This window comes from Eulemur rufifrons, chromosome 4 (assembly GCF_041146395.1).
Source record: "Eulemur rufifrons isolate Redbay chromosome 4, OSU_ERuf_1, whole genome shotgun sequence".
Lineage (NCBI taxonomy): Eukaryota > Metazoa > Chordata > Mammalia > Primates > Lemuridae > Eulemur > Eulemur rufifrons.
The window spans coordinates 1,227,865-1,238,258 of NC_090986.1; the positions used below are offsets into that span (position 1 = coordinate 1,227,865).

General features: G+C 39.2%; 1 protein-coding gene across 1 annotated transcript; it reads right to left on the reverse strand.

Moving 5' to 3' along the window:
* Window positions 1-1,456: 1,456 nt before the first annotated feature.
* On the reverse strand, window positions 1,457-2,392 carry LOC138382501 (olfactory receptor 2M4-like). The gene has a single exon (XM_069466977.1). It carries the CDS (start codon window positions 2,390-2,392, stop codon window positions 1,457-1,459), a length of 936 nt encoding a protein of 311 aa, XP_069323078.1.
* Between the last annotated feature and the right edge of the window lie 8,002 nt (window positions 2,393-10,394).

Consider the following 10,394-nt stretch of genomic DNA (forward strand, 5'->3'; position numbering starts at 1 on the left):
AAAATGCACTTCAACAAGGAACTGGAAAACATTATGCTGAGTGAAAAGAGCCAGGTGCAGAAGATCACATAGTATATGAGTCCATTTATGTGCAGTGTCCAAAGCAGGCGACTCTATAGAGACACAAGGGAATGATTGCCAGGGGCTGGGGGGAGGGAACAGGGAATCACTGCTAGTGGGTATGAGTTTTCCTTTCCTAGTGGTAAAAATCTTTGTAATTAGTGTTGATACTTGCACAAATCTGTGAATATACAAAAGTCCACTGAATTGTTCACCGTAAAATGCTAAATTTTATAATATATAGATTTTATCTAGTAACAAAAAAGAATTGAGGATATTCTACTTGTACCAAAATATTTTGTAGTGCCCTAAGGGATGAAATTGATTATAACCCATGATTATGTCATCAAAGTATAAAATTCAGATTTAGAGAAATAAAATATGACACAATAAAGACTATATTACAATATATATACACAAAAGTCAAGGTAAGCTTCATGAAGCATGCAAAGATTGCTTTCAATTCGCAAGAATGCAGAGGATTTAGACATGCAGATTGCAATCAATTAATAACAGTTGAAGTACATCAAAGTTTTATCAAATTGTAGATATCTCACAAAACTTTAAAACAATTGGTGTAGACATACTATGGACCACAAACCTTCTTTGAGACAACTTTTGGGAGTTTTGTGGGGCAGTTTATAGGAAATTATTTCTTTCAGAGTTGTATACAAAACCACAGTTAGCAATTCCAGGAAGTTAGAGTTCTCTAACTTCTCCAAATGGATTCTGGTTATTAATATAAAGATGAGTGAGAAATAAGAGCAGTCATAATAAAGATGATAGTTGTGCAGCCAAACCAAATAGATATTTTATCTGGACTCATTAAAACATTCACTTTTAATATAAAGGTTTTATATATATAGATATGTGATATTTTATATAGACATAAAGATTGATTGATTGAAGAAAGTGCCAACACTAACCCCCCATTTCTAAATACTCAAGAACTAAGTAGAAAAAATCAGGATTAAACAAGTCAATGCCAGGTTTAAGGACTGGTGATACCAAAGACAAGTACTGACGGGTAAGTGATCCATGAACAAAGGGGCATCTCTCCAAAAGCAGAGGATCAACTCCAACCCTCGTTCTTTGATAAAGCAAAGAACCTGCAGACTTATGCCTGGCTTCAAAGGCAACATCCTAAAGTCAGGCAGCATTCATGGCTAACAGCCAATGGTAGAATTGCACGCACAGGGATAAACAGCTTATGCTAATGTCCCAATTCAGCCCACTTTACCCATGATGTGTATTTAATAATATACTAATGATATTTTAAAATGTTAAAAAACGGCCAAAAGACAAACTAGCAGGAATACAATAATGCTATTGATTCTAGTTTCTTTGAAGAAGTGTTGACCAGAGAGAGTGTGCACTCAAAAGATTTTTGATAAAGTTATATGAACTTTCCTTTCCTCAACAGCTTCTGAAGTACCCTGGACACCTCTTTGTTGCGGAGGCTGTAGATGAGCGGGTTCAGCATGGGGGTGAGGATGGCATAGAAGGCCGACACCATCGTGTCCTGGTCTGGCATGTGGGTCGAGGCTGGTCTCATGTACATGAACATAGCGGCACCATAGTAGAGCCCGACCACAGACAGGTGGGAGGAGCAGGTGATGAAGGCTTTGTGGCGACTTTCCCCAGAGCCCATACAGATGACAGCTCGAAGGACGCAGGCATAGGAGACAAGGATGACTGAGACTGGGAAGATAAGCATCACCACACAACAGATGAAAAGCAGTCTTTCAAATGCAGACGTGTCTGTGCAGGATAGAGGTAAAAGGGCAGCAACATCACAGAAAAAGTGATGAATTTCCAGAGAGCTGCAGTAAGAGAATGACAGGGCAGCTGCAAGCACAATGATGCCATCAAGAGAGCCCAGGATCCAGGAGGCAACAGTCATGAGGACATAGAGTTTCTGATTCATGAGGATGGTGTACCGGAGAGGGTGACATATAGCCACATAGCGGTCATAAGCCATGACAGCCAACAAGAAGCATTCCGCTCCAAGCAGGGACACATAGAAGAATATCTGGGTTCCACAACCTGCCAGAGGGATGGATTTCCTGCCAGACAAGTAGTTGAAGGCCATCTTGGGTACGGTGGTGCAGATGAGCATGAGGTCCATGAGGGACAGGTGGCTGAGGAGGAAGTACAAGGGGGTGTGGAGCTGCGGGTCCAGGTAGATGAGAAGAACCATGGAAATATTTCCCATGAAGGCCACTGAGAAGATGCCCAGGACCAGACAGAAGAGGAAGATATGGGTGGGGCTGTGATCAAAGATTCCCAGCAGGATGAAGACAGTGTTGAAGGTCTGGTTTCCCCACATCATGCTAGATAATTTGCCTAATGTGGAAATTCTAGAGAAGATATAAGCTTATTTATTAGCTTGATTTTCAAATGAATACTGTGGCAAGGCCCTCTACTGTGCGGTTTACGTGACTTTTCCATCTCAGACCAAGCCTTAGAATCTTGTCATACTTACTAAAAATATTCATTAAAATAGTTTCTTAAGGAAGAACAGGGCATTCTTTCTCTTTTTAGAATAATTTTGTTTCTTCCAATTCTGTGTGGGGAAGGGAGCTAGGTTCTTTCTTTCTTTCTTTTTGTTTGAATTTTTATTTCTTTTTTAGTGGACACATTGTCATCGTACATTTGTATGAGGTACAATTTGATGTTTTGATCCATGTATATGACATATAATGATCAAATTAGGGTATTTAGCATGACTACCACCTCATGCATTCATCATTCTTTGTGGTGAGGACATTCAAATGCCTTTGTTTGTATTTTTGAGATATTGATTTCCTTCTGCTACAATAAAATGTTATGAAATCAAATGGGATAAACATTTAGGGGACCAAAGAGAACCCCTTCTGCAGTCTTTAAAACCTTCACTGGAATGTGCCATTTTGGGGAACAATGGAGCTTGTTTCAGCTCTGTGAGTAAAGGCACAACTGTGTGAATCCTGGCCCAGGCGGGTCAGGACAGGCAGAGCCCAGGATGTAGCTGGGGGGGGCAGGGAGCACTGCAGGGAATGAGCCTGGAGAAGTACAGAGAATCAGGTTATATAGTGCACACTTCATTTTTGTTTCCCATCAAGCAAGTATCAAAGAGGTATTTTAAGCTGTGAAGATGTGTAGTGATGTGAAATGATTTTGCATTGAGAAAGTCTCTGGGGCGTTAACATACAGTACATTGGACGGGCGAAGTTTACGAGCCTGGGCACAAGGGAGCGAATAACTGCAGGCGCCGGGAGCCAGGGCAACGCCGAGGCAATGACAGGGGAGGAAAGAGAAGAGTCAAGTCTTTGTAAAAGCCTCTCAAATACTGTCATTAGCCCCCATTTTTTTTTTTTTTACCATGCATCTAAAAAAATCATACTATGTACACATTTCCCTAGAGTCCCAAATTAACTATACCCCAAACAAAACTTAACCAAAGCAAGATTCACTTTTATTTCTGCCTGATATACATCATTGCCACCAAAATTCTTCTGAATTTCCAGATTTCTAAGCTTGAAATAATGAAATGTCTTTGTCATTATTTTCTATTGATTTTTTTAAAAGTTTAGCAGTTTAAAAAAGTCTGTTTTGTCATACCCATATCATGATACTGAATATCTACTGATTGAAGATTATTTATTACTGTGGGTATTAATCCTTGGTGTTTATTTTTTGTTTCATTTTAAGAAAAGCACTAAGCAGACAGTAGATTTAAAATTCATTCTCTGGAAGTCAGTTAAATTGTAAAGAAATTCAATCATGTATTTTTTCCTCTTGGATACTTTCTTAACCCACCACATTAATGGAGATATATCAAGCTTTTTCTTAATGTTAATAGGCTAGATGTATAATTGTGCATATAGAACCAAATATTATACACATCCAAGGACAGAGCAGGTTCTGCCACATATTGGTGTATGGCCTGTGCCTTTCACGACACTTTCTTTGTGATGTGAAGATTAGCCTGAAACACTTTTGCTGCTGACACGTTCCCGGGAAGTGTCCTGGCTGCGTGTCGGCACTCAAAATGAACTCGTGTCAAATACAGCTAATAGTAAAATTCTTTTCAAAGTAGGGAAAACTAATAAAGGCCCTTTTGTTTGTTTTAATGACACACAAAATGATGTGGTCTTATTATTTTTTACTGAATTAAAATGTTATGTCGACATCCCAAGAGAAAATTTCCATTTTCAGTTCAAATGTTTAGACATAAAAGAGTGCCTTAAAGAACAAGATATGCCAGATATTGAAACCAGAGAATAGCTCCTCAGTAAGTCACAAATTCCTTTATTAATATTTGTATGAATACTCTATACTAGGTACTTTCATTTATTTTAATCCTGCATATGTGTTAGGGCATCCAGATTCTCTGCAACAAGAATATATAAAAATATTGACACCTCTCTAAATGAAATAGCAAATACAGTCTTATTCAAAAGGTAGTCAACATAAAGAACCAACGGCATTTTTTGGTTCCTTCATTTTAAAAATGGGATTAAGTGTCACAATGTTATATGAAATTGTAAAATCCTCACATTGCCAGAACTGTTTTGATCCTTCTATGTGATTGCACGTCAATTCTTAGAAAATGGAGAAGCCTGAGGGAGATGACAGAAGGCACCTGTGAAGAAGTGACTTAATGAGAGGGAAAATCAAGTCTATGGGAGAGAGGTGAGGCATCTGAGAAAAATGAGTGCTAAGAATAAAGCTGAAAGCAGGAAGGAACAGGAAACAAAATAAGACTGAGCGCAGAAGGCCTGAGATGACTATAGACTTTGGAACACGAATGGAGATTGGAGGAGGAGGGACGACACATGTCATGAAGAGATCTGAGTGGCCGCAGAGCCTTTGGGAGGACGCCCGACCTCCCTGGGCCCAGCCTTTGCCTAGACCTTGCGGTTCTGACCAAGCTGCAGGCTTCCACGCACAGACTCCAGCACGTGCAGTATGTCCAGGTCTTAGGAAAGTCTCCCACACTGTTAGTTTAACTAAACCAAGCTTCACTGAATTTCTCTTCACCTCACCTTTATGACATGGATTGCTAGGATTTTATGCATGAGTATGTCTAGTGAAGAATTTGAACATGAATAAAAAATTGAGTTCTTCCGGGGAGGTAAATCACTTCCCTGATAATTTGTAAACTGAAAACTTACACTAGATGGTATATAAGGACTGTTTTAGGGCTATTTTTTTTTCGTCCTGACTTCATCAGGGCAGCTTAGAGCCCTAGGGCTAAATTTTTATAACTGTTTTTAAGCAGTGAGTAGAAGCCATTGGTATGCGCTTGTTTCTGTGAAGTCATTTTTAGGTATATATCTACCATCTGGAAGATATTTACATTTATCACAAAGCCTTCAATAAATATTTTAATGAGTTAAAATAATTTAATCATTTAGAAGAATATGTCTCTCTTTTTCTCTTCTCCCTCATTTTTAGCATGAAAGAGCCCAGGACTTAAGGGGAATGATGGCATTCCCAGGATGTTGTGAAAAACTACATATAGTATGATGAATTTAAAAAATATACACAATAATTTTAATAATCAGGCTAAGGAAGGTTTACGCTTGTATAATCCTAGATAGTGTTCCAAAATTTTTTTATATACATTATCTCATGTTTTTCATCACCAAAGTCACATAAAGTTAGCAGAGAAGGTAACAGGTTTTCCAGAAAAAAAAATAGCAAATAAAAAAGTTGTCATACTTGTTATACTCACATGTGGTGGTCAAGGTGCACATTCTCCAAATAAATTCCAGCTTCTTCGTGCTCTGGAATATAATAATCACTCTCTGACTCTGAGCTGTGTCACAGCATTTCCTTGTTTCTGTCTTCTAGGAAAGATTCAAAAGCAGCCACTCAGTCCAAACGATGCACATTTCCAAAGACCTATGCATCGCAGCACATTGTGGACCTTAAACCCTACAGCTCCACAGAGAGTTCAGTCCCTTGACTTCAGTTATGCCGCAGGGCATGCCTCTTTCAGAACCTCTCCCAGGAAACAAAATCCACGTGGACCCCCAGACTCCAATTAGTTCTGCCAATATTTGTCATTTGTATTTGCTATATAGGCCTAAATGGTTGCCTACTTTGTGTTAAGAAGTAAATGTGTTAATTATGACACCAAATATTTATAATTTCTAAAAAATAGAGTTAGGATTAAAACAGGAAATATTTATTGCCAAGTAAACTGAATTTGCCAACCTGCCTCCTCAATTGTGTTAACATTTTCACCACATTAACAGAATGTCTTATCAAATACTCAGGTTGAGATAACTAAATAAACTCACAGAAGCCTAAATGTATGTGAGCATGTGATTAACAATACAAATAGGTGGAAATGCTTCATAAAGACTTCTACATAGCCTACTTCCATAATACATACTCTTTGCATTTCTCAGTAAATTCACTCTATTAACTTCAAAATAGGTTTTCATCATGTTTTGCTTCTCTGCATTCTAACAGCTTTCATTTGCAAAATGAAATGCAAAAACGATGACATTTCCAAAATGCAAAGACTACACCAATATTCTACTCAAAATTATACAATGCCCTTTATAAATTCCAAGCCAAAAAATAAACTTCATTCCAGGGATTCTGTACCCTGGCCCTTGTTTGGCCTCACTTCTCAACTCTCTAGTGTGTGGCTGCCCCCTGAAGATCTGCTTTCTCCCACACCTCCGTGACCTTTCAGAGTGTATCTCCTCCCTGTCTGCTTTGCTCCTTGTGCTCTCACCCTCTCGGTGTTCAGGACGCCTGCACTGGTAGCTTGCCCTGAGGACGCAGGCTGTGCTGAGTGTTGCTTCTACGTACCCACGTGCCCGTATGGAAGCATTTACCACAACACACATCAAATTTTATTCGACTGCCTTTTCTTCCCTATTTCATCTCTGTCATCCAGATCATTAATTGTCATTTACCTTGGAGGCCTTGGATTTGAACACATTTTGGTTCTTTATAAATAGTCTTTAGTATCAAAGAGCTTTGACACAAAGAGCTCTTTTCAAATACAAATTGATTTTATATTTAGAAATCTCTTCTGAGGGAAAAAGTTTAGTAGGATTTAAATTAGACATTGAGAATAGGCTTTCTGTTATTTTTTAATATATACAGTCTTATACAATCATCTAAATGGCACCATGATTTACACAAAATTATCTTTATGCTACTTGTAAGGCTGGTGGCAGGCACCCCTCCCTTCCCTAATGAAAAAAGAGGCGGCTCCTCCTGTCTTTCAGTACCCTCCCCAAAACTTAAACAAAGAAATTCCTTACTCCTGGCGCCAACATCTCCTGGCCGAAGAAGCTCCCATTCCCCCAGCCCTAAAAACCTATATAAACCCACTCAGACTTCTGGGCAGCACAGCTTCTCTGGGTACCCTGGGTCCCGTGAGGCTCGCCCGGGTCCCTTTCTCAGGGACTCGTTACCCCCACCCAGGAGCACCCCAATAAATCCTCTTTACTTGTCCCTTTCAACTCTGCTCGTCTTGTCTTTCTTTCTCTGGCGCCGGCTACTTCAAAGAAACCTTACACTACTAACAATATAGCCAGAGGATAATGATGTAAGTAATTTGCTAAATGTATGTAGCTTGTTGCAGGTATGTATAAACTTGAATTCTAAAAGTAAATCAAACTACCCTACTTCTACATATATATTAGTATATATGTGTATACATGTGTATCTAATATTGTTAATAATACTAGGTGCATACACACATAGTAATATGTTATTAATTATAATATTTATTGCATTATAATATATAATTATACTATAATTCTTATAATTAATAAATATAACCAATTATATAATGTATTGATTTATATTAGATACACATATCAATAATTGTTAATATTAGTATCATTAAAATCAATATTTATGTCAGATTAATATAATTAATTATATAGTAATTAATAATTCAGATAATATATCCGAAAATGTGTTACTTCATCTCTTCTCAGTATGCCCCACTTGGGTTAATATTAGTAACATAATATTAATATTATAATATTATATTTATGTTACCTTGATTATAATTTGTGATGAGTCCATGGTACTTTTCTTCCTTGGATTTGAGTATATAGTATGAAGGATTATTTCACTGTCCATAGCATGTGGAATGTGAGGTAATTTACTCCTCTCATGTAAAGAACTCAGCATAAGAAAGGAAAACTTGATTGAAAAATAAAGTGGGGAAGATGGCAGATGAGAAAAACTGCCAGCCAGAGTGTCTCTGCAAGAAAAACAGATGTCAGAAGAAAGTAAAAAAGTAAATAAATAAACAGGCAGACAAACATAGATCGGATGAGGTTCAGAAGGAAGGATGCCTGAAACCACAAGAGACATCATGGGAAGAAGTTGCGGAGGAGAACTGGAAAGAGAAAGGCCCCTGAAAGGCTGGGAGACCAGCAACAAGGGTAGGTAGAGCAGTTAAATTTCCCCTCCTCGCATCTCAGACTGCTGCTGGGCTCTGGAGCCATTGGAGAGACCGCCCACTCCAGCCCAGAGACGACCACTGCCAGTGAGCGGTGAGCCTCTTGAGGACAGAACACCAGGCTCCCAGCTCCCTGGGGCACCTCCTGGCCCGCAGACCTGAGCCAATCGGCAGGCGCCATATTGCTTCATTCTCCACTCCCCCTTTGCTTACTGGCCACTGCCAAGAGAGACAATTTAGCCACGACCTGGAGGTATCTGCAGGGAGCGGGACCTTTCCTTTTGGGGCCCTAGAGTGGAGTGAGGGGTATTCAGACTGTGAGCTCCCTACCCATCAGCCCTCCAAGGTGCTCCTTGCCTGGACTCCATGAGAGTGGGACAAATCCCGAGGCGGAGAGACATTGATCCAGCTTGGGCACTGGGTGGGTGACTTGAGACCAGCACTCCTCTCCCTGAAAGGGTGAGGGATTGATCTCCAGGGCCCAGGGGACAGGCCTGCAGACCAGATCCTGTACACCCAGGTCTCCATCACACTGCCCCAGGGCACTACGCTTTGTGTGGAACTAGTGAAGATCCTCTATAACAAAAGAAATCTTTAGTCAAAAGAACAAATTGGGAAGCATCAATTTACCAGACTTCAAGCTATACTACAAGGCTATAGGAACTAAAACATCATGGTACCGGCACAAGAACAGGGACACAGACCAGTGGAACAGATATAAACAGAGAACTCAGATATAAAACCATCCACATATAGCCATCTAATCTTTGACAAAGCAGACAAAAACACACTCAGGAATAGAATCCTTATTCAATAAATGATCCTGGGAACACTGGATAGCCACATATAGAAGACTGAAACAGGACCCACACCTCTCATTGCTCACAAAAATCAACTTACAGTGGATAACAGACTTAAACCTAGGGCAGAAACTATAAGAATTCTAGAAGAAAATGTTGGAAAAACTCTTATAGACATAAGCCTAGGCAAAGAATTTATGAAGAAGACCACAAAGGCAATCACAGCAACAACAAAAATAAATAAATGGGACCTGATCAAATTAAAAAGCTTCTGCACAGCCAAGGAAACTATCACGAGAGCGAATAGACAACTTACAGAATGGGCGAAAATATTCGCATGTTACACATCTGATAAAGGGCTGGTAACTAGAATCTATCTAGAACTCAGGAAAACCAGCAAGAAAAAATCAAACAACCCTATCAAAAAGTGGGTAAAGGACATGAATAGAAATTTTTCAAAAGAAGATATAAGAATGGCTAACAAACATGTGAAAAAATGCTCAACATCTCTAATCACCAGGGAAATGCAAATCAAAACCACAATGAGATATCACTTAACTCCAGTGAGAATGGCCTTTATCAAAAAGTCCCAAAACAATACATGTTAGCATGGATGTGGAGAGACAGGAACACTCATACACTGCTGGTGGGACTGCAAACTAGTGCAACCCCTGTAAAGCAATATGGAGATACCTTAAACAGATTCAAGTAGACCTACCATTCAATCCAGCAATCCCATTATTGGGCATCTACCCAAAGGAACAAAAGTCATTCTATAAAAAAAAACACCTGTACCCGAATGTTTATAGCAGCACAATTCACAATAGCAAAGATGTGGAAACAACCCAAATGCTCATCAATTCATGAGTGGATTAGTAAAATGTAGTATATGTATACCATGGAGTATTACTCAGCTATAAGAAATAACAGTGATATAGAATCCCTTTTGTTCTCCTGGAGAGAGTTGGAACCCATTCTATTAAGTGAAGTATCCCAAGAATGGAAAAATAAGCATCACATATACTCACCAGCAAATTGGTTTCCTTGATCATCACCTAAGTGCACATTTGGGAGTAACACCAATTGAGTATTGGACACAG